The sequence below is a fragment of the Gobio gobio genome, assembly GCF_949357685.1.
Source record: "Gobio gobio genome assembly, chromosome: 5".
In the NCBI taxonomy this organism is placed as follows: Eukaryota; Metazoa; Chordata; class Actinopteri; order Cypriniformes; family Gobionidae; genus Gobio; species Gobio gobio.
Genome location: NC_137101.1, coordinates 28,039,503 through 28,064,996, shown reverse-complemented (window position 1 = coordinate 28,064,996; position 25,494 = coordinate 28,039,503). Strand labels below are relative to the sequence as shown.

The 25,494-nt window shown below is 37.0% G+C and overlaps 1 protein-coding gene across 3 annotated transcripts in view; it reads right to left on the bottom strand.

The window, feature by feature from the left end:
* Positions 1 to 8,095: 8,095 nt before the first annotated feature.
* Positions 8,096 to 25,494, bottom strand: part of tbc1d22a (TBC1 domain family, member 22a) — a 190,682-nt gene continuing 173,283 nt past the window's right edge. For all 3 annotated transcript variants that reach the window (XM_079817527.1, XM_079817529.1, XM_079817528.1), the window contains one exon: positions 8,096 to 9,994. In XM_079817527.1, coding sequence (XP_079673653.1) covers positions 9,866 to 9,994 — 129 coding nt within the window. In that variant the 3' untranslated portion in view covers positions 8,096 to 9,865. The remainder of the gene's footprint in view (positions 9,995 to 25,494) is intronic.

Here is a 25,494-nt window from a genome sequence, read left to right as displayed (position 1 = left end):
CAAGATACCCACACCAATACCTAATCAAACAGTTTGTGTCCTTTGAACTAGAATCCTATGAAAGAGAGATGGTGTTTCCCAGTATAATTTGCTACATGTGTGATATATTCTCCAGCACTGCTATCTGGTTGCTCAGGTTTTATTAATGGACAGGTTTTCTTTGGTTATAACTAAGGGCCGGATCACACAGAACACGTTTTTGCTGTTGAAAACACGAGATGCAGGTCAGTGTAACAAAAAAAAGGGCAAATTCTAGAGACTTTAACTTGAGCACCAAATTTTTAGAATGCCTTATCATGCACAATACGCTGCAAAAGACGTGAGACGTGAGCACGATCAAACACATCCATCTAGTGTGTTTACATTGAAGGACAACGGTAGCCTGACAAGCCAGACCCACATCAAGATGTTGGGTCTGGAAACTCATCATGGACAGGGCTCAATCCGAGGGGCGGGATAAACGGTTGTCTTTCAAATTCCCTCTGCACTCAGTTGGATAGCGCCATGAGATAAACTTTCGCCGTATCCGGTAGGCAAAACTTCGAACATCATCTTTTCTTAAGAATGACTTCAGTGCCGTTCTTTGTTCTTTTCTCAAAGAAATGCTTAACTCCAAGTCTTCCAGAGTCGCGGCCAAAGCTGATTCAAAAGACAGCTGTTCGTCAGCTTCTATGTTTTACGAGTAGCACACGGAACCTCCGCAACTCCATGACGTGCCGTCATTATGTTAATCCCGCTCACCGACAACCTGGAGCCTTATGGGTTAATTTTATGATGGCTGGATGTACTTTTTTGGGCTTCAAAATCAGGACGCCCATTCACTACCATTACAAATCTGGGAAAAGTGATGCTATTTTTTAATATATCTCCAATTGTATTTGTCTGAAAGATAGAATACACCTGGCTTGAGGGTGAGTAAATCAAGGGATCATTTTAATTTTAAGGTGAACTATCCATTTGGTTGATGTTCCTAACTTCTTGTGCATGTCAATGGTAACATTTTGGTAATTTCCATTAAAATATATTCATAAAATACCACTAATTGGAATTGTTAATATGCAAATAATATCCAAGAATGTGAATTAATAAGGGACATGTAACAACTCACTGTTACATTCGAAGTGAAAAGTCCAGTGAGTGGCGAAAAAAAAAGTATGTTGAGATTGATCTGAAACAGATGGCAACGTTTTATGGTTGTTGTACATATTGCGGCAGTTCAGAAATGAAATGTCTAGTGTGTGGCACTAAAAGGTTAATGCTCCAAAAGTAATTGTATCGATTTATTTTTGTCCATATGTGCATATGCATTCTTATGAAGAAGTCTTGCACTGTGTACATTTTAGCGGCATCTAGTGATGAGGTTGCAAATTGCAACCGCCCACTGCTCACCCCTCCCTTTCAAAGCACATAGAGAAGCTACGGTGGCTGGCACAGGGAAAAAAATCACTGTAAGGGGATCCGCGGTGTATGTAGACAAAAATGGCTCATTCTAAGATAATTAAAGCAACGGTTCACTATGTAAGGACTTTATACACCACTGAAAACATAGTTATGTATACTATATTGCATTTCTGTCAATAGATCCTCATAAATACCGCACACTGCACCTATAAGTAAAACATGAACTTATTGATGCTGTAAAAATTGTTATATGATCAAAGCCATGTCAAGTTATAATCCAAGTATGTAGTACTAGTGGTGCGGGACAAGTAATCCATCAAATTTAAATAGTGTTATGAGTTTGTACAACTCCCTAACCCTAACTGTGAGCAATAATAATAGTGATGCCATTAGTAGGACTGTACATTCTCTTCAGGCCGTAATGGTGCACATATACAAAAGGCAATTATGTTCTGACGTGACCTGCACTAATGTTCCTGTGTCTTAATCACAGAACACGTCAGCGCTCAGATGATTCTGCCGCAGTCTGCTGAGTAACAGATATATGACCAGCGCTGATAGAGGACATATAGTCCAAGGACAGATGAGTAGGGCCTTTTGAAATTGATTCAGAGCTGGAATGTCAGCATTTGTCTCTGTGAGTCTGTCCTGCTCAATCATTTCTGTGAAAACAACCTTCAGAGGCTATATATGTATTTGATCTCGCAGACTCAAGAGCAATGGCCATTAGAAACCGTAATCTGATGCTCTTGGTCTGGGCATGATGGAAGGTCAGAATCAGAAGATAAGTGAGTTTATGCTACTGAACTAATAAGGTCTTGCTCACATGCAGCTCATAATTCAGATGCATTCGTCAGATGCAGTCAAAGTCACATAGGCTTTAAAGCAATAACTCACTGAGAAAATGACAATTCTGTTATCTTGTACTCACCCTCATCTAATTCTAAACCAGTACTTCTGCTGAACTTGCAGAAGGTCGAAGCTACTTTTTTTCATACAATGAAAGTAAAAGGGGAAAGATCCTGACAAGCTTAAAAAAACGAGAAACAATTATTTTAAAAGTGTTATATTTCAACTTAAAATGGACCAAATTTTAAGTAATTATTTGCTTATAATCTTCCCATCTGTTAAAGCTTATTAAAAATAATGCATGTGGTAAAATAAATGCCATCTTTAGATGCTTTGCACCATTATTTATACCACATGTGTAACACTTTCTATAAAGCCTGTATTTATAATGCATCATAAGGGTTAGGGTGCATTATAATGCATGCATAATGCCTTATAAACAACCTTATACACAATACAACATTTAGAGCGTGCATGGAAGATGTACAATAAGGCATTATGCATGTATTATAATGCATTAAGAATTCCCTTATAATGCGTTAGGCTTCATAGAAAGTGGTACCATCTGTGTCTACACTGGATACGGCGTGGCATGTCACTAACAATAAACCAACTGTAAACTTAAGCCCCTTACTATTTCTGATAAACTACACCCGACAACAGGACAAATGGACACATCCGGTGTTGACACAGTGATAAGGTATTATCACATGAATGCATTTTCAGCAAATTTGCATGACCAATTATAACCTGTTGCAAAATCTGCATGGGGAAATCTGCACCATGATGCACAATTCCAGATGGATTCCTTCGGAAATGACTGGCCAAGAAAAAAATAAAAATAAATCGCTGACAAGAATGATCAGCAGGCTTTTTCAAAATGTAAATGTCAGTTTGTGATGCCATAATGGCTTTTGCATTCCTGAAGATTTTTCACCCCTTTTTTTCCCTTCCACTTTGACTTTACACCTTAATTTGTTTCACTGCAATTTAAATGTAATTTGGCCTTATTCACTGATGATTTATTTTCGTATTGATTTTTTTTACAGGTGTTTTTTTTTAAATTATGCATTGCATTGTGTTGTGTTCGGTTACAATACATTTACGTAAACCTAACAGATAATGTCGTGGCAGAAAATTAACAGTACCTTTTCCGTTTTTCTGCTGATTTGTTTTCTTACAGTGCAAGAATCCTTATGCCACCTTGTAAGACAAAATAATCAATGTAGTGCTACCTACAAAACTAAAAGTGTTATGCAAATTCATCAAAACTGAAAAATACCACGTGAATTAGATGTGAAATCACAGCATATGGGTAATTTGTTATCATCCTTTTCATTTCTAGAGCTGTAATGTGTGCAGTATTGTAGATGGCTTTTACATGGCTGTCACTGGGTGGTAAGAAATCATCAGTAATCACATTAGCTGGTGTATTTTGTGTTTTTCCCTGGGCATTCGAGCTCCATAGCTTTTAGAAACCAGCTAGAATGAGAAAAATGTTCAACACCAAAATGACCTTAACCAGTATATCAGTACTTGAAAGGGAACAGAAGCTACACAGTGTTGAAATCGTAGTAAGTACATTAATTATATCTCTGCACTTATTGAATAAGTAAAACCCTGAAACTGTAAAACCATTAGGCCTACTGAGTAAAATTGAATGTTTTAGCTATCTTTTAAGTTTCTCTCCAAAAAGTTTAATTTAATTGAAATTTCATGATGACATGACTACTTTTAATTTTACATTTTAAATGTACACCGCTGCTGTTTTTTTATTAATTTTTTTTTTAGGTCAGATTGAAATCAGAAATGCAAAAAAATAAATATATAAGTAAATGAAAGCGAAAAATATGGTGTATTAAAACATTGACAGCTGGAAACTCATCTCTTCCGTGAGCACAACCTCGTCTTAAAGAGCACCTATCATGGCATTTAAAATGTTCCAAATATTGTTTTAGAAGTCCCCAACAACAGTTTTGCATGCATGCAATGACAAAAAAGACTTTAGTTTTCTTATAATATGCATTTATTTTTACCTGTTTTGACAGCGATTCTCAAATGATTCCTTTAGTGATTCACTTTTCAAAACCCCGCCTTTACGTGACGCTAATCTGCGGTGATTGGTCCGATGACCCAGTCAGTTGTGATTGGTATAGTCTGTGCAGATATTCTCGGAAACGGAACGCCCATCAAAGTCTTATAATGACAGTAATTTGTTAATATGTGTCAGGAGTTATGAATATGAAAACCGCGTCGGTACTGTTTGATTGTAATATGAGCCTCAGCTGATCTCATTCATAAAAAAACTCCTCTATTCTCCTCACGAAGACTCGCGACAAATCAACATCCCTCAGGGCTTTTAGTTCAAAAGTGTGCAGATGAGGAGAAATATTGGTAGATTCTCAGATGTCTGTCAAATTTCTAAACAGAGGAGTATTTTTTATTCAATACTTCCTCAAAATGGGCAGAAATAGCCTAATCATGAGCGATTGAGTCTCTTATGTGTTGTTTTCAATTCATACTGGCAGCCGGAGGGCGCTCTGTGCACATGTAATCCATATATGGTACAGACAGACGAAGAAGATACCATGTGCCATAATAAAAGTCCATAATAAAAGCTTCCTGAGATCGCGAAACATACATTTGACGACTAATAATAAACACTCAATCGCGACGATGTATGGTTTGTCTTCAAATGCTCATCCTTGGGCAGATGAAAAAAGTTTGCTTTTGAGTCTCACTTCAGAACACAGCGTCTCGTGGCCATGATGTTTTCTAGTTTTCACTGGTGTCTTGGAGCGCAATAAGTGGGCGTATCGTATTCAAATAACTTGACAAGTTGACGTCATCTAGTCAGAGAAAAAGCTTCGGTCTTCTAACGATTCTTAAAAATGACTCCGAGTCGACTCTTACTTTTGAAAGAAAATAACTATATATAAGGTGCACTGTCATATTTCAAGCTATCACAGGATGTTTTTGTTCACTTAGATCTATGTTACACACTACATGAAAGGTAAATTTCAAAATTCCATGATAGGTGCTCTTTAATAATAATTTTTTTTATTTTCTCAATTCTCTCCCTATTCTAGCTTAAGCCTATATAATATAACAAATAAAGATGTAATGCTTTAACATGCTCAAAAAACAGACAACCATATTGATACTGTTATTCATATAAATTATATTTAATGCCTTTAAATCTTTATTTATTATATTATATATTACTTTCATTATATCTGTTCCATGTTCCATAAGTGACTAAGTATTTGAAATAAAAAAAACAACAACAACTAATACACCATATTTATTTTTACATTTTTGTTTTACTTATAATAAGTTCTTATTAAATTCTTACTTGAAAGAACTACACCAATTAGGCATAACATGACCACTGACCGGTGAAGTGAAAAACACTGATTATCTCTTCATCACAGCACCTGTTAGTGGGTCGGATATATTAGGCATCAAGTGAACATTTTGTCCTTAAAGATAATGTGTTAGAAGCAGGAAAAATGGACAAGCATAGGGATTTGAGCGAGTTTGACAAGAGCCAAAATGTCTAGACGACTGGGTCAGAGCATCTCCAAAACTGCAGCTCTTGTGGAGTGTTCCTGGTCTGCAGTGGTCAGTATCTATCAAAAGTGATCAAAGGAAGGCACAGTGGTAAACCAGCTCATTGATGCACGTGGGGAGCGAAGGCTGGCCCGTGTGGTCCGATCAATCAGACGAGCTACTGTAGCTCAAATTGCTCAAGAAGTTAATGCTTGTTCTGATAGAAAGGTGTCAGAATACACAGTGCATCACAGTTTGTTGCGTATGGGGCTGCATAGCCGCAGACCAGTCACCCTCATGCTGACCCCTGTCCACCGCCGAAAGCACCAACAGTGGGCACGTGAGCATCAGAACTGGACCACAGTGCAATGGAAGAAGGTGGCCTGGTCTGATGAATCCCATTTTCTTTTACATCATGTGGATGACCGGGTGTGCATCGCTTACCTGGGGAACACACCAGGATGCACTATGGGAAGAAGGCAAGCCGGCGGAGGCAATGTTCTGCAGGGAAACCTTGGGTCCTGCCATCCATGTGGATGTTACTTTAACAAGTACCAACTACCTAACCATTGTTGCAGACCATGTACACCCTTTCATGGAAAATGTATTCCCTGATGGCTGTGGCCTCTTTCAGCAGGATAATGCGCCCTGCCACAAAGTAAAAATGGTTCAGGAATGGTTTGAGGAGCACGATTTTGAGGTGTTGACTTGTCCTCCAAATTCCCCAGATCTCAATCCAATCGAGCATCTGTGGGATGTGCTGAACAAACAAGTCTGATCCATGGAGACCCAACCTCGTAACGTACAGGACTTAAATGATCTGCTGCTAACATCTTGGTGCCAGATACCACAGCACACCTTCAGGTAGGGTGACCAAACATCCTGTTTTCCCAGGACATGTCCTGTTTTCAAGTCCTGTCCTGGCCCTAATATAACAATTGTCTATCCATACAGAGGGGGCATACTTTAAATGTATTGAAATTAATAAGGAACCGTTGAGTAAACTTTGAGTATCATTTGAGTATATCATTGCTGGGCCGAGTGTCCTGGTTTGCGGTAATCAAAATATGGTCACCCTACCTTCAGGGGTCTAGTGGAGTCCATGCCTCGATGGGTCCAGGCTGTTTTGGCAGCAAAAGGGAACCAACAAAATTCATAATGTTATGGTTTTACTTATTCCTCCTAAATTTGTGAGTGATTTTAGAGATTCCTGGTGATAATCCCCCCCAAAACTTACTAGAATCATCAGAAGCATTTTTGCATCTGGTGCACATTACTAGAGCCTGCTCACTGTGAAATCTCATTAGCGCAAAAATACACAAAAAAAAACCCCACAACCGCTCCATATAAATTTACATTTTAAAAAAATCAAGGCAACACTTTTAGTTTAGGGTCCTATTCTCACTATGAACTAGTGGCTTATTAGTCTGCATATTATTAGGATATTGACTGTTTATAAGTACTTATACTTAGTACTTTTTAGGCAGGATTAATGGATGTAGAATATGGTCATGCAGAATAAGGCATTAATAAGCAAATATTAATGCCTTATTCTGCATAGACATATTATACATCCATTAATCCTGCCCAATAAGTACTGTTAATGCAGAATAATGCATTAATATGTGCAACTAACTATATAAACTGTAATTAGGAGGTCATTGAGGCAAAAGTCATAGTTAATAGTTAGTTAATAGTGAGAATTGGACCCTAAACTAAAGTGTGATCAAAATCAAACATGTTCTGGTAAGCTATGATTCATTGTGTTACAGTAATGTTTTGTTCATTGTAGACATATTATTAGTTGCACACTTCCCTCAGGACACAGTGCCACTTAAAATATTATTTTGCTTGTTTTTGCAAAGGGAGCGACAAATGATGAACAACACGTCATAGGTGCTGTCCATTGAGCTTAACTTACTGGACCCGGAAAATTACTTTAATAACGATAACGTCATGCAAATTCGCAAATGCAAGTGGATTCAGCTCGGCATTCATTCTGTGATAAACTCCATATCCCATCACTCTTGCAGGTTCTCATTTTATGGCACATCTCAGATGCAGGCGCCATGGTGATTTGAATGTGTTTTTAATTCATGTGAATGGCCCGGCAGAGCTGCTGCGGGCCGTTAATTACCTGCCACTGTGAACATCAGTCAGTCTAATGAGAGGAACTCCCGCCCTGCATGCAGCACGCATATTAAGACTCTAATCAGCAAACCTGCAGCATGCGGCCACAGGGACCTGACTACTTCCTACCCCATATAAAAACAGTAAAAATTATGGTGATTTTGAAAACATGGGTTTGAAACCGCTTTAATGAGGGTACAGTATGGATATGAGATTTTTAAGGGTGATACAGGGTAATGCAAGTCCGATCGAACTGTCTGATTAAAGGTAATTTTGTGAAATCGGCTGTATCCCTCCATACTCTCTTCTCACATTAACAAACAAACAAAAAATCTATCAATAATGCATGTCTAAAACCAGGGTCCTGATCACCCCATATATATTGTGCTTACAAATAAAAGTAGCAAAAATGGCAACAAAGGCAAGTTTAAACACATTGATTTTAACCTCGAGAAATGTTATTGTACTTGTGGTGCATGATTCTGTTGCAATTGAAAAAACAAACCCATCATTATTCCTATAACAAACCAAATATTAAACAAATGATAATCATATATCTTTATATATATATAGCATTTATTTACACATTTTTCTATTTACATATCTTTGAAAAACATGATAATTCTGTACAAAGCTATTTAATTCAAGATCATTTCATTCACACCTCTTTTAAAATCCATTCTGACATATCTGTAGTTTAAAGAAACTAAGTCAAGAAGCTTGGTATCCAGAAAATCTCCCAGCACCCCACGTAGCTTGAACTCCATGTTGTCCAGGCACTGAATGTCAGTTACAGTAAACTCTTTCAATTCTATGGCCCATCAAACAGCCAAAGGATAAGAGCTGCTGAATTCACTGTTGATGCAGAAGTGAATGTTGTAAAGGCAAATGTTATGCTAAATGATCATGAATGTAAAATAAATATCTGTGATGTCGTCAATCTCTAGGGTTAGGCACAACTTAATGGGCTCATGTAAACAGTATATAAAAAAAGAAGAAATAATTAAAAAAAAGCTAATTTTCAGAATATATCTTGTACAAAAAGAATGGAAATAGATTTATCAAGTGCAGTTTCACTTCTATTTAGTTGTAAGAACTGGCACGCAAATTTAAAAGCCTGATGACATGATTGAAGCAGCGCACTGTTCAAATACTGACAAAATGTCAAAAGTCAGAAGCTGAGACCCCCAAACACATCCATTAATGACAGCATTGTACAGACAGTACAGATTATTATAGCTTTATCAAATTGGGACGTCAAAATGACAGTACCATGAGCAACAGAGAAAGCAGAAATTGGATCAATTCAGATTTTGTCTCCAGCCCCCCTTCTTGACTGTGTGCCTCGCAAATCTCAAGCAGCCAAAATAAGGCAAATTTTATTGACTCCGTTCCAATGCCTCAAGGGCACTGCTCTCATGATCACCAAAATGATCACCCTACAAATTCTGGCCACTTCCTGAGGTAGACCATGGTTAAAATAAGTGTTCGTAGGCGCTGTTTAAACCAAACGATCTTACTGCAAATGTTTATAAACCATGTTTTCTCAGTAATTATTGCCATGAATCAATTGGGTCAGTATCCATCCTACCGTTGCATTCTAGTATTGCCAAATCCTGTCGTTTAAATGAACTTTTCCACAGATTCAGGGAATAAAAAAAATCTTAGAAATGGATAAATTCAAGAAGAAAAAAAAAGAAAGAAAGATTAAATTAGTGTATTTCAAGAGCGCATGATTTTGACATCCAGGTGATTCATGGCATTCGGAGTGCTGATATTAGTAGAAATGTGGAAAACTTCCAGGAACAGTTCACTGTACACATTCCCACCCCCATAAAAATGTCACTGTTTCACTTCAGTATCATCACACAGACAGTGGCACCTCCGAGGTCAGTAGGGGTCGAGATATTCAGTGATTGTGCTGGGCAAAGCCTCATCTTTTGTAATGGTTAGGGGCATCAGCAAAGGCAAACTTCAGTCGGTAAGCTTCAGCTAGAAGAACGCTAACTTCCTCATTTCCCCAGTGCATTGTTGGTAGATTCTGGAGCAGAATCATTAGACCCTGTGGAGAAGAAAGAGATTTTGTTAAAATGATTGCATGCACATACACAGCAGCAAGATACATTTTTTAAATAAACTAGTGGGTAGTCTGAACCACTAAACAACTAATTGTCGAATTAGAAGCCCTTTATTAATACTAAGCTCAGTCAAAACCGAACTGAGCCAGTGTGTTTTGAGCCGGTGTCATATATGGACACTTTGGGATCATATAGACCAATCATACGCGTTTCTTGGTTATATTTGGACACATTAAAATCATGTACACCAATCAGACATGTTTCTTAGCAATTTATGGATGCTTTAGGGTCATCCACACGGACATGTTTCTTGGTATGCTTTATAACAGGTGTGGGACACACTAGCCCTCGAGGTCCACTGTCCAACAGAATTTAGCTCCAACCCTGATTAAATTCAGCACAATCAGCTAACCAAATTTTTGAGAACTTTGCTAGAAAATTACAGACAGGTGTGAATTATTGCGGCTGGAGCTAAATTCTATAGGACAGGGGACCTTCAGGGCCACCCCTACTTTAGAATCTTTTGTATCAGATGTATGACCGGTTTAAGGTCATGTAAACCAATTAGACACATTTCTTAATTAATTAGGTGCAATGTAGTTGCGTTAACAAAGTTGCTAAATATTTTACTATGCAAATTAGCAGTTATGTGATGTGGTGACAATGAACTAATACAACAACTTGCCAATGCCCAGTGATAAATTTGCTTACAACAAGGGGCTTAATCAGCTAGTTGGCTACCGGAAGACATTTGAGCATCTTAATATACATACGTCCCGGGAGGAAGTGTTGCATTGGCCAACCACAGCCTTAACTTTTGCTGGAAGGAGTTTTACTTGGCGTTTAGCAGACAAGGGAAGGCATCGCTGCACAGAGTTGTTTATTTATTTTTCTTCAGCGGGGTCAAGCCATGCTATCACAAAGCACCACCGTACTCCTCTAAATTATTATAACTTTCAATCACAGATTCTTCGGCTGCTCAATCTTAAGTGTAGGGTGAAGAGAGCGAGCTGCCAGTCAAGCTGTGTGTTTCTCTTCTCGCTCGGTGCGGTCAGGACCTCGCCGGTGGAAGCCCATTTCTCTTAGGTATAGAAGGCCAAGTCTAATTCACTCAAGGCAGCATCAGGCGGCTCCAGCAGGCCTCAGAGTCAATGACTGCATTAGAGCGGCTTAGAGCCTCAATCTCCCAGCCTAATTCACCTATCCTGCTGGCCCTGATGAAGGAGAATGAGAACGCTTAATACTCCATCACAGAGGTACAAGGGGGATGGATGGAGGTGAGAGAGGTAGAAGAGAAGGATACAGGTAAAAAAAGCGATAATGTATCTTGTAATAAAGAGAATGTCAAAGTGCCTTAGACATTTGCTAGTTAATAAGCCAAATCCTCATTTATTCATTCAAGAACTAATGGAGTATCTCAAATGAATGTACTTAAAGCCGCCATTCTCTCCAAGTTTGGGATGGGTGTAATGAAAACAAACAAGGATTAAATAACAATCAGACTCGTCTGACATGAAGTCTATACTACACATAAGAGCTGCAGCACCTCAGACTGTTCTGTTCATACACAACAGTTCAAAAAGTTCAAAGCGTGAAAAAGCTTGAGCATGAAGACGAATGCTTTTGGCTACACAAGCTTGATTTCCTACGCCCCTGCATACCGTAACATGACAGAAAGCAAGTTGTAAACCAGTGCAAATGAGCGTTGTATTCTCAGTGTTGTCGCATGGGGCATTAGGTGTAAGGTAAACTCTTATTTGGTTCTGTCTTGAGCACAGACAATTAGATTAAGATTAAAAAACAGTAAAAACAATATTGTTTGTATTACAAAAGTGTTCATTAGGCTTTTATTTACCACTCCCATGTATAATTCAAAGACTATGTAAGTAAAAATGAATGTGGAATTCCCTGTGCAATTCCACAGGCACAAAATAAAGGCATAAGGACCAAAGAGAAAATAATAATCTTTATGATGTATAAAGTAGATGCATGATGCTCTAATAAAGTAGATGCTCTGATGCTTGAATATTCATTATGATTATTAAAATGGACAGTTGTATGAGTACATACAATACATTCTTTTTAGAATTAGCTGATACCTGCATTTTTGGTAGACTAAGATGGTAGACTTGAGCACGGTGTCATATTCAATACTGATACTGATATCAGTAATTATAGGTGTCAACTATATTTCAAATGAAATCATCCATGTAATAGTCAAATCAAGTACTAATCAACACAGCCATCTAAGTCTAGTGTTTTTTCTCAACAAATAACTATATTAGGACACTAATTGCCTAGTAATGAGCCAAGTCACATAATTGGAAATAAATTAGTGATATAAAGGATCCACAAAGTCAACCAACATGATTGACTGGGCACTGTTAATTTTCATTGCATTTAGGGACTTCATCTCTGGAGTAAACAAATAGCATACTGTCAGAAGCATGGGATATTGTAAGTGCATTGCTAATCCTTTAAAATTGAATTGCTCCAAAGACAGGACAATTCCTAATTATAGAGTTAATGTACAGATCAGAAGGAATAACTGAATTCATTTTTAATCACATTATTTTTCATAATTAATTGTACATTAATTAACATTCTGAGGATTCTGTTATCTCAGAGTAAAAAGTCATGAAGATGATGTGCCAAAAATTTGATTCCAGAAGCAAAGCTACAGGTTGATAGCCAAGTAATGTAATTAACACCTATGAGTCTGAGCTGTTTTGGGGCCCTTTATAAGTTTTGACATGCTCTGACATTTTTTATATTTTTTTCAGTATAAATATATTAATGGCAAAAGTGTAATTACACTGTATTTTTGAGAGAAAAATATTTATGCATGGTTTTTTAAAAAAAATAAAAAAAAGTTTTAAAATTAAGGCCTCAAAACACACAATAGATATGTGTCAACAAGACTTTTGACTAATAGTACACCTATTAGTCAAAAGTCTTGTTGACACATATCTATTGTGTGTTTTGAGGCCTTAATTTTAAAACTTTTTTTTTATTTTTTTGCCTAGAGTTTTTGCTTCAAACTGATGTGAGAATCATTGAGCCAACACATTCACATAAAACAATACACTGATTTAAAATTTGTAAGACAGTTATTCTTCACAAAGCCCGTATGCAAGGAGGCGTGATAGCGAATGAATAATGCTGTATGATATCACCTGAGATGACAAAAGAACATAATGAGCTGCAGGTGTGCCGCAGGCTTTCAGGTGTGTGACTGAGAGCAACAGGACAAAGGACATTTGTACTTATCTAGTAAATGCATCTTGATTTAAGAATGTTTAAATATTTAGACTAGAAACAAGACAAAAATTACTAAGAAGCGCATTTTTTCTACATTTTTTGTACTATTTATGTTTTTGAAAGTAGTCTCATGCTAAAAAATGAAATAATAAATATTTAAAATTAAGATACAATTTATACAAAACAAAATTCACATTAAAGAAAGCAATTCACTTTCTACAAAACAAAACAATGTACTTTCTACAAAACAAAACTCGATATCGATAAAACAAACTTTGATATTAAATAAAAAAAAATAACATTAGGCTATAGCTGAAGTAACGTTAAAGCGCTTCACTAGATGTTTGTATGAGTTTTTACAGTCTATGGAGTTGATGTGTGGGCGTCGACTCTGGATCATCAGTATTTGAATCTGAAAGAGCGCGTGATCCGTGGGCGTGGTAGCATTACCGGATAATGAAGTGGCTCGCGGATGACTGACATCACTCTCTTTTCGAACAGATTACATGAACACAGAATATTTGTTTTCGATTTGGATTGCATTGTTTAAAACCTGACATTTCAACGTTTCTTTAGACATATGTCTCATGTTTGAGACAAGTATTCACTAAGCTAGAGTTCCTTTTCTGAAGACTATCTGAATGAACGTCTTTGACAGAGAGGCTGCAGATTGCGCATCATGTTTGTTTTCTTTATTTTACAAAAAGCAAAACATTATGTTTTTATTGTGACTGTACACAACTTTTTTTTTTTTTAAATTTAACAGATTGTAATGATGTATAACACTTGCCTGAATGATAAAAAACCCAGAATTATTTGAGTCTCTTTGGCACTGATAAGAAATAAAGCAAGCCAATCACGCCGGCGCGACGGCCGACTCGAGAGGGTTAAAGTAGCACACCCACACTCACAAATGTATTTTAAGAGTTTTGGAGCTGTCACAGTCTGAACATTTCCTTACACAACCTCCACAGTGCAGTATATATTGCACTCTAACAGGTAATGGGAAATTAAATATTTTGCTAAATGTCAACAGACCCTTCATAGGATAGGATTTGTCTCCAATCATTTTTGTGAAGTACCCATGTTCTCCTTGAATTCAAGTAGACTGTTTAATGAAGAAGAGTGAGAGTCTATAAAATTTTGATGGTGAATAATACCCCTGAAGATCATTATAAGATTGTGTAGGTGTTAGTCCAGAGTTTTTGTCTTTGAAGAGTAATCTACCTTTTCCATAACTGTGGAGTATCTGAACACTTACGCACATGTATTTTTGAGGAACAGACCTGTCTAAAGATGCCATGAAGATTGACAAATAAAAAAAATATATTGTTCATACCTTACTAAATCCTTGATGTGTATGCAAAGCAGTTGTCATCTATACTTAAAACAAAACCATGTGTGCAATAGCAAATCAAGACGGTCAGCAAAGCCTAGTTTTCTACAAATAACTAGATTAGGACACTAATCACTTGTAATGAGCCAAGCCAAATAATTGGATATAAATGAAGTATCTAATGATCTATACATCCAGCTAACATAATTGATGCAGGACTGTTAATTTTTGTTGCATTTAGGGACTTTCTCTCTGGAGCATGTCGACGGATGGCAAACTATTAGTTATGGGACACAACGTTGCCAATAGCCATTATTACAGTCAATATGAAATGACATTCACAGCAAATTTTTACCCCCATGGTGTGATACATTTATGAATGAAACATGGCATCCAAGTTAAAACACTAAACGTTGGGCTGCACAATATTCTCACGGTCCTACACAGATAAGGCATAACATTATGACAGGTGAAGTGAATAACTGATTATCTCTTCATCACGGCACCTTTTATTGGGTGGGATCAGAGCCGTTGAAAAACAGAGTTACGACACTCCCATAGACTTCCATAGGAACTGCGGAATGCGGATGTAAAGCGTCTCATGGAGCGACCAATAGTTCCAAACAACCAATAGTTCCAGCATTGAACCCCATTCATTTCAGTGTATCTCAAGTACACGTGCTGGCAAATTGATGAAATTACTGCATATTTTGAGATTTTATGGCATTAGTTGACCTCTCAGGAATATTAATAGAATTGGTGTTTTATGAAGCGCGCTATAGTTAATGTTTATTGTTATATAATAGATAGCTAGACTCTAACTGCAGTTAGATAACGTGAGCAGCACAGCTACTATATCCAGATGCTATCGGTCATATTTTAACAGTTTTTAGTCTCTCTGAGATCTTTCTGTCAAATGCGTTTCTATGAAGTCATCCCATTCAAGGAATAACGTATAACGCCTATGAATAATGAATATGAATAACGCCTGGATAAAAAGAGTTGAGTTAAATTGGTTGCCCTGTTTTTAAACACTATTTAAAACTTCTTTCTTGGGCTCAATTCTTTTCTATCATAAAATAACATTCGGACATTAACAACATTTAAATAAAAAAATAAATATATATATATATTTTTTTATAGATCATCAAATCACTATTATATATCCACATTATATCCATTATCTCCATATATACATCATTTACATTCAAATATCAATTTTTGTTACTTTATTTGTACTGAAGTGTTAAATATATAGGCTTATTGAAGGGAAAATAAAGTCTCATGAAAAACAAAAACTTCTGACTAAACTTCACAATAAATCTTTATTTAAATCGTCTCTGTGCTTTGTTTGTTATGATGAGAGGATTTGTAGATAATGGGAAGATTCGTGTAAAACGTAAACTTGCACTAAAATTCATTGAGCGTTTTGAGACTATTTAAAACTTGTTTTAATCAATATGGATTCTCATTATAGATATGGTCATTATTTTCAACAGAAATGCCTGTGATAGGCTAAAACACTCAACGCTGTAAAATCATGCACTTACATGACCCAAATAAAATAACCAGACCCCTCAAAAAAACATTAACTTTATCTCTTCTTTATCTCTCCACAGAATAAAATGCTACTGTAAAGCCTAGTCGAAGTCGATGCACATATTGAGTTAATATTTACCAGAAATTGCTGCAAATATAGTGAAACTGCTGTCTATCCTGCTTAATCCTATTCAAACAGATTGACAGCGCGGAGTTGTTTGGAACTATTGAGAGCTTCATGAACCACGTGACTACGTGGTGGCGAGATCAAAGCGTGTCGCAACTCTCTTTTTCTATGGCTCTGGGTGGGATATATTAGGCAGCAAGTGAACATTTTGTCCTCAAAATTGATGTGTTAGAAGCATGAATAATTGAGCGAAGGATGGCCTGTGTTGTCCAATCAAACAGACGAGCTACTGTAGCTCAAACTGCTCAAGAAGCTAATGCTGGTTCTGATTGAAAGGTGTCAGAATACACAATGCATCACAGTTTGTTGCGTATGGGGCTGCATAGCCATTGACCAATCAGGGGTCACCCTGTCCACCGCCGAAAGCGCCTGGGGAACACATGGCACCAGTATGCACTATGGGAAGAAGGCAAGCTGGCAGAGGCAGTGTGATGCATTGGGCAATTTTCTGCTGGGAAATCTTGGGTCCTGTCATCCATGTGGAAGTTACTTTGACACGTACCACCTACCTAAGCATTGTTGCAGACCATGGAAAGGGTATTCCCTGGTGGCTGTGGCCTTTTTCAGCAGGATAATGCGCCCTGCCACAAAGCAAAAATGGTTCAGGAATGGTTTGAGGAGCACAACAACGAGTTTGAGGTGTTGACTTGGCCTCCAAATCCGAGCATCTGTGGGATGTGCTAAACAAACAAGTCCGAATCATGGAGGCCCCACCTCGCAACTTACATAACTTAAAGGATTTGCTGCTAACATCTTGGTGTCAGATACCACAAAACACCTTCAGGGGTCTAGTGGAGTCCATGCCTCGACGGGTCAGGGCTGTTTTGGCAGAAAAAGTGGGACTAACACAATATTAGGAATGTGATCATAATGTTATGTCTGATCCGAAAGAAAGAAAGAAAGAAAGAAAGAAAGAAAGAAAGAAAGAAAGAAAGAAAGAAAGAAAGAAAGAAAGAAAGAAAGAAAGAAAGAAAGAAAGAAAGAAAGAAAGAAAGAAAGAAAGAAAGAAAGAAAGAAAGAAAGAAAGAAAGAAAGAAAGAAAGAAAGAAAGAAAGAAAGAAAGAAAGAAAGAAAGAAAGAAAGAAAGAAAGAAAGAAAGAAAGAAAGAAAGAAAGAAAGAAAGAAAGAAAGAAAGAAAGAAAGAAAGAAAGAAAGAAAGAAAGAAAGAAAGAAAGAAAGAAAGAAAGAAAGAAAGAAAGAAAGAAAGAAAGAAAGAAAGAAAGAAAGAAAGAAAGAAAATAGCACGTTTACTGAGAACCTGCACAAAAAAAGCTGATCAGGTAAGTTATCATTTCTATGGAATGATGAATAAAGCACATGAATCGTTTGACTTGAAGATAAGTTTTCCATGCAGATGTTTTTAGATGTATGAAGAGTGTTCATAAAATCTATACTGTCAATATGTTTGCCACATGCATTAAGAATCTGGCATGGTGCCGTTACATTGCAAAACTATCTGCATAGCATTTTGAGAATCACCCAAAATGGAACACACTATTTATTTTGAAATAAACTGACGGCTAGTTAGTTAGACATGCAGCAGATGCAGCCTCATCTAAAGTGACTTATATTGCATTTCCAACAGGAACAGTCCCTCTGGAGTACCCTGGGGTTAAGTGCATTGCTCAGGGGCTTAGTGATAATGGCAGATCCTAGTAACTCACGAATCGTCCCTTTCCATTACTAGCCAAGCTCTTCCATTGCAAAGCTAACATCAACACTGCCTATGACACCATTCCCAAGTTGTGTCATATGCATATATTACACTGCGGTTTGACAGCAATAAACTGGGACAGACTTTAATCAAGTCACGCTGTGCAACTGGACATCAATAATAAATACTGTAAAGCACCAAAAGCGACAAACGTATGGCGTATGCTCGTTTTATAGGTTGGCCTAATTATGCACAAAAACATGGCTAAAAGCCCAGTTAAATTGGCAAGGTGAATAAATGCAGAAAAGCAAACAAACGCAACCTAAGATAATAACTTTGACTTTTCTTCAAAAGAGACATTTATCTTGATGCTCTCCGAGGCATTTTGAGTGTTCTATTCTGTTGTGTCTTATCTTTGGTGGTGATTGAATTGTGTTTGCTAACTGACATTAAGTATCTCGTATGATTGAATTGTGTTTGCTAATTGACATTAAGTATCTCGTATGATTGTTCTTTAACCTAACAGCATTCAAGCCAAACAGATAATCATAGACAGAGCTGCAATTGTGTGCATTTTGATGCAGACATTTGGACAAACCAGTGCCATGACGACACCTCGCCGATGTCTGCTGTTGGCAAACAAATTTAGCATAGCAGAGACTGATTACTATATTCACAACGCTGGTGAAGGAATGTTTGCCACCAAGGATTATGTCGAACGGAGACTTTTAGCCCCTCATCTTCTCGCTGAGCCCTCCTGAATTTGTAAGAATCGATCTGGAGCTCAAGAACAGCGGCACAGTCACTCCATCAAACGGCAAAGTCGCAGCGCTGCAGATCCTGAGTGTTTGATCCCTGTGTTTTAAACACTCGTGAGACTAACCGGTAGAGAGGTGGTGATTGATTGTGAGGAACTTTATAAACAGCTTTGTTTATCAAGGCTTCTGCGAGATGGAGAAGCGATAGGTTGAGTCTCGGCATTTGGGTGCACGGGGAAGGAGCAGAGCTGTAATTACTTCCAGGATATTAAGCCCTCCATGCTTTTCCATGTCTCTTTTCGGATAAATTGTCCCTGCCTCTCGTTGAGCGAGCTTCCTGCGACAACAGTGACACTCTATCATTAAACTGTATTAAAGCACATTTACAGGCAGGAGGGTTGCTCTTGATTCGGGACCTGCACGTATGCGATTAATCATTACCGGCGGGTCTCCTCCAGAAGCTCTAGTGTGGACAAAATTACAAGTTATCTGATGAATGTGCTAGGTTTTCGATTAATCAGGAAGAGTTCATTTCACCTAATCCTTCAATGCAACCGTCCTAATAGAGTCAACACTATAACTCAGTAACAAGATGGCAAGGAAAATATCTGCACTACTATAAATCTCCCGAGATGTTTTTTCTTTAAAAAATGGATGCAAATTCACCTCTGACTAAGTGTAATCTTACACTCTACAACACAAAAAACTAATAATGAATTTGCTGAGGCCCCCAAGAGGGAACAAAATATGACATTGTCACTTCGAATTAATTTCAAGTCAAACCAGGCAAAATGAACAAAATTAAACTTTCGATCCGCAAACAATTAGATAGTGATTCGCACTCAATTACAGCTTGCTGTGAACTGTTTATATCCAATATGCATGTAAAATGGGAAGTTAATTGAAAAAGTGTTTGACATTTGCACTGCCGAGATAAAGCAGCAGACGGACTATGTGGAAAGTAGGATTTTTCTTGCTCTTTAAACTAACCTGCAAAACCCCACAACTGCCTACGATATGACCGCCCACATTTACATACAAGCACATATTTTGTGTTTAGAAACTGTCCCATTATCCAGAAAGAGATAATGAGGAGTTTGCCCATATTCAAAATTTGCGCATTAAGATGAGTTATGTCATGCATGAAGTCCCTAATAGCAAATAACATTGGTTCTTGTGTCTATTTCAAAATAATTTTCATGGGATTCAAAACTTGCCCAAAGCAAATTTGATCTTAAAGATTCTTTATTAAAATTATTTTTTTGTGATATACATGTAATGGGTAATACAATTATAATCTTAAACTTTTATTTTATACATATATACATTTTGAGACGAAATAGCCTACTGTTGCTATGGTTGCCTCGAATGTGTTTTCTGAAAATGCACGCTCTGCCTGATATATCATTGGTTTTGGTTACTGAAATTTTGTTCTCATGCTGGTGAATTTATATGTAAAATTATGCTTTATAAGTTTTTATTTGATATACAGAATATAATCAGTTTAGTCTATGCAACCACCCACACTCAATCAATTGTTTTGACGTCCATGCAATTTAATACCTGCTTGTAATATAACACCTCATTCTGCACACGCACAATTTGAGGTCAGTCAATCATACGAAGAAATGCATATATAGAAGTCTTATACAGTCTCACCAGGATTTCACAATGTTTTTTTAGACAATAGTACAAAGAAAATGCAGACATCTTGTTTATTTTGGTATCTTACCAAAAAAAAGGCTAGTCCAGTGGTGTGCTATCTGGCTTTAATGACATGATCTTATATCAGTGATCAAATCTTATAAGTAAACCACAGCAATAAGCAATTGCCTAATATACAGTATCTCACAAACGTGATTAACCCCCTCACATTTCTGCAACCATTTTATTAAATCTTCTCAAGGGACAATACTATAGAAATGAAACTTGGATATATTTTAGAGTAGTCAATGTGCAGCTTGTATAGTAGTATAGATGAACTGTTTATTGTCTAAATAACTGGCAACAAAAGTGAGTACACTCTAAGTGAACATGTCAAGACTTTGTCCAAAGTTTCAATATTTTGTTTTGAACACCATTGTTATCTAGCACGGCCTTATTCATCCTGGGCATGGAATTCACCAGAGCTGCACAGGTTGTTGCTGGGATCCTCTTCCACATAATGACATCACGGAGCATCCCCAGACCATGACAGCCCCAAACCATGATGCTACCACCACCATGCTTGACTGTAGGCAATTTTCTTGGTACTCCTCACCAGGGCGTCGCTACACATGCTGAGCCAAACAAGTTTATCTTAGTCTCGTCAGACCACAGGACATGGTTCCAGTAATTCATGCTCTTGGACAGGTTGTCTTCAGCAAACTGTTTGCAGGCTTTCTTGTGAGCCAGCTTCAAAAGAGGCTTCCTTCTGGGTCGACATGCAAACCGTCTTGTTTCAGTGTGCGGCATATGATCTGAGCACTGACAAGGGGACCTTCCACTTCTGCAACATCTGAAGCAATGCTGGCAGCACTCATGGGTCTATTTTTTTTTTCATCCTGAACATAACGAAAGGGTAGTGAATTTGCCCACAGTGTATTGTTGAGTTTTTTTTAAAATGTTCAAAGTATTTTCCCAAAATATGTGTCAAAATAAGATTTGTCACCACAAATCATTCCATTTGCTGAAACAGAGAAATTTGTGGCCAAATTAAGACTCAAAAGCACCCCATAGTGCACAAAAACGTCCCCAACATAACATAAGGGTTAAACGACATACCGCTGTTATTGCTTAGGGTGTACTCACTTTTGTTGCCACCTACTTTGACAATAATGGCTGTATGTTGAGTTTTTTTTAGAGGACAGTAAATCTATACAGCTATACAAGCTGCACATTGACTACTCTAAAATATATCCAAGTTTCATTTCTATAGTATTGTCCATTGAAAATATATACTAAAATGGTTGCTGAAATGTGAGGCGTGTACTCACTTTTGTGAGATACTGTAAGTAAAAAGTTCTCAAGTAATGAATTAATAATGTAAACAGTCAGTAATAACATATGAACTTATAAACAAATGACAATCAGACAAATAAATACAACATAAAGATACAGATACAAACAGTGCTTTAAGTTTAACCCTCTCGAGTCGGCCGTCGCAACAAATTGTTGTGCTTTTTGCAAAATAAAGAAAACAAACATGATGCGCGATCTGCAGCCTCTCTGTCAAAGACGTTCATTCAGATAGTCTTCAGAAAATGACCTCTAGCTTAGTGAATACTTGTCTGACAAACATGAGGCATATGTCTAGAAATGTCAGGTTTTAAACACTGTAAACCAAATCTAAAAAAAATATTCTGTGTTTATGTAATCCGTTTGAAAGCAGAGCGATGTTAGTCGTTCCTGAGCGGCTCATTATAGACTAATGCGACCACGCCCACGAAGCACGCGCTCTATTGAGATTCAAATACTGAGGCGACGCCCACACACACATCAACTCAAACAAACACATCGTGCACGAGGATGCACTGAAGCTTTCTTTGTTTAAATTAGCTCAAAATTACTGTAAGATGTAAGTAATTACCTTGACAAACTATACTTAATTTAAACGATCTAAGACTCAAGCTTCCATTTTTTACCTCTGTTTTATTCTCAAAGTCATATAGTGACTGTAATTTGTTAATATGTGTCAGGAGTTATGAATATGAAAACCGTCGGTACCTTCTAAAGATTGTAATACGAGCGTCAGCTGCTCTCATTCATAAAAAACTCTTCATACTTCATACTGGCAGCCGGAGGGTGCTCCGTGCACCAGAGGTGGACAAAGTACACAACTCCATTACTCGAGTAAAAGTAAAAGTACCACTGGTCAAATATTATTCTGTTCCAAGTGAAAGTTGTTAAAAACTAGTTTTACTTAAGTAAAAGTACAGAAGTACTTGCTTTTAAAAGTACTTAAGTATCAAAAGTAAATTTCCTTTTTTATGTCAATGCATTATTTCATTATTGTTGCATTGTTGTATAAATGCACACTATGCCATCATGGTCCAACATGCTAGCGTACGACCACCTTGAACTAATTTAAATACTTAAAAGTTACAAAGCTTTTTACAAAGCTGCTGTCACTTTAAGGCAGAATGCACAAATCCTACACACTGATACACATCTGATATTCCCCCAACTGTTTACGTTCACTTGAGACATAATCAACTTTGTTTACGTGACTACTTTCAAAAATGAAAATTGTGACATTTTGTGTGTATTGGTCTGTTTAAGTGCGAAAAAAACACAAAAGAAAGCTCTATTCAGTACTCGTGCTCTGGCATCTCAGAGGCACAACAAAACAGACTGAACTGAGCTCTTTTATCATGCTTTTTCAGATTCATCCATATGTCTATGCTTCTCTTTCTCCCAGACATTTACATTTTGCAAAAAAAAAAAAAAAACACTTTTAAAGAAGAAAAAAAAATCATCCACTGACTTGCAAAGCTGCTACAGAAACGACTTTTGACTTCGAGGATCTTGATAGAAATGTAGTGGAGTAAAAAGTACGATATTTGTCTTTCAAATGTAGTGAAGTTAAAGTAAAAGTTTCCCTAAAAAATAATACTTCAGTAAAGTACAGATACTCAAAAAGTGTACTTAAGTACAGTACTCAAGTAAATGTACTTCGTTACTGTCCACCTCTGCCGTGCACATGTAGTCCATATATAGCACGCATGAAGAAGATACCATGTGACATTGACATAGACAGCTTCCAGAAATCGCTCTAACATGCAGCTAGACACGTTTGAAGATAATAAACACACAATCGCGGCAATATATGGCTTATCTGTGTTATTTATACCATGTTGGGTGTTTTCATAATAGATTATATTTATAATGCAATGCTACTCGAGCTTTTATAATCATGCAGAATATTGTAAAATATATTTTCTGTCTGATTTTGTGATCCAAAGCCAAATGAGATCACACAAGGTTATTTAAAACATTTGACTTGTGATATAAAGTAAGTTTGGAGTAAAAACATGGTTTTAATCTCATTAGCTAATTGTTGTGTTTTAATAAATTGGTGTAATAAATCACAAATTATAGTTTAATAAATCATAAATTGTTGTGGCAGAGAATATAGATTGTTTTAAGTTATCTGGTCTACCTTTATGAAGCAACTCTGCACTGTGCCCAAGCAGAATTTCCCCTTGGGGACAATAAAGTTAACTAACTAACTAACTAACTAACTAACTAACTAAAGCAAAAACTACACAAACCAGAAATTTGTACTTATCTAGTAAATTAATCTTGATTTAAGAATTTTAAATATTTGGACTGGAAACTAGAAAAAAATACCAAATAAGAAGAGGATTTTTTGCAGTGTAGTCAAATCTTCTGATAATTTAAAATATAATAGGCCTTTGTTGATTACATTCCAAATAAAATAAACTACAAAAAAATATATATTTCCTTTGCTCTGTTGCTCTCTGTCACATAGGCCTACCTGAACCTCATTCATTATGCAGCTCATTAATGTGAGTCCTTTGTTATCTCAGGTGCTATCTCATCATTATTCATTAGATATCACGCCTCCTCGCATATTGGCTTTGTGAAGAGAAACTGTCTTACAAATTTTAAATCAATGTATTGTTTTATGTGAATGAGTAGGCTCAATGATTCTCACATCAGTTTAAAGAAAAAACTCAATACAAATACAGACAGGAGTCAAAAGTCTTGGGAACAGATATCTATTGTGTGTTTTGAGGCCTTCATTTTAAAACAATTTTTTTTAGTTTTTTCAAAATCCGTGCATAAACATTTTTCTCTCAAAAATACAAGCATTTACATACATGTTGTTCACATATTATGGTAGCCCAGTTTGTGCTGAATACAGTGTAATTTCACTTTTGCCATTGTGTTTATAAGCAACTGAAAAAAAAAAACACAAATGTCAGAGCATGTCAAAACTTCTAAAGGGCCCCAAAACAGCTCAGACTCATAGGGGTTAAATTCTAGGTGATAAAGATTTGCTTTCACACAGACCACGTACTGTGCATGCACTTTTAGTCATTGTTTTTGCTATTCCATTTGCCAATGGAAGTGGTGCAGATATTTCCCCCTTAAAGGTACAGTACCAAAAACAGCCTCTAACAACATAAAAAAAAACGTGTATATGTAACTGGTACTTGGCTTGCATTACACCAGCAATATCATTGTAGTATACTAAAACTAACTTTGCACAATGGGCAAAAATGTAAAAAAAATGTAGTGTTCTGTCACACTGGCACTTGATGGAATGAAGAATCTCAGTGATGTACACACTTGAGAACACGAGTTTAAAAGCTGTATTAGCTCAGAGGTTCGAGCGGTAAGCCAATCAGCCACACGCCCCTAAGAGCCCGCACAACAAATTAAGAGTTTGTCTGCTCACAGTTATTCACACAGACAGCGAATCCATTTAGTTTCGGCTGTTTGAACCACCTGAGGTGGAACGAGACTAAACATTAGGAGCTGATAGTTGCTGCTTTTTAATTTAGCAGCATAATGAACGTAACAAGCGTGAACCACCCAGCTTCCCCTCTGAGTTCTTTGCCATTTCTTTTACTTTTATTTATTCAGTCATTTTTGAAAGACAAGAGGGGAGCAATGGTAAAATATTCTTTGCATTTGTTCCAGTCGTTATTGAATATATCCAAATGATAGTATAATAAGTGCTGCATAGAGAACTAGATTTTTTTTTTCATTTTCTGAGGAACCATGGCGGTTGTCCATGC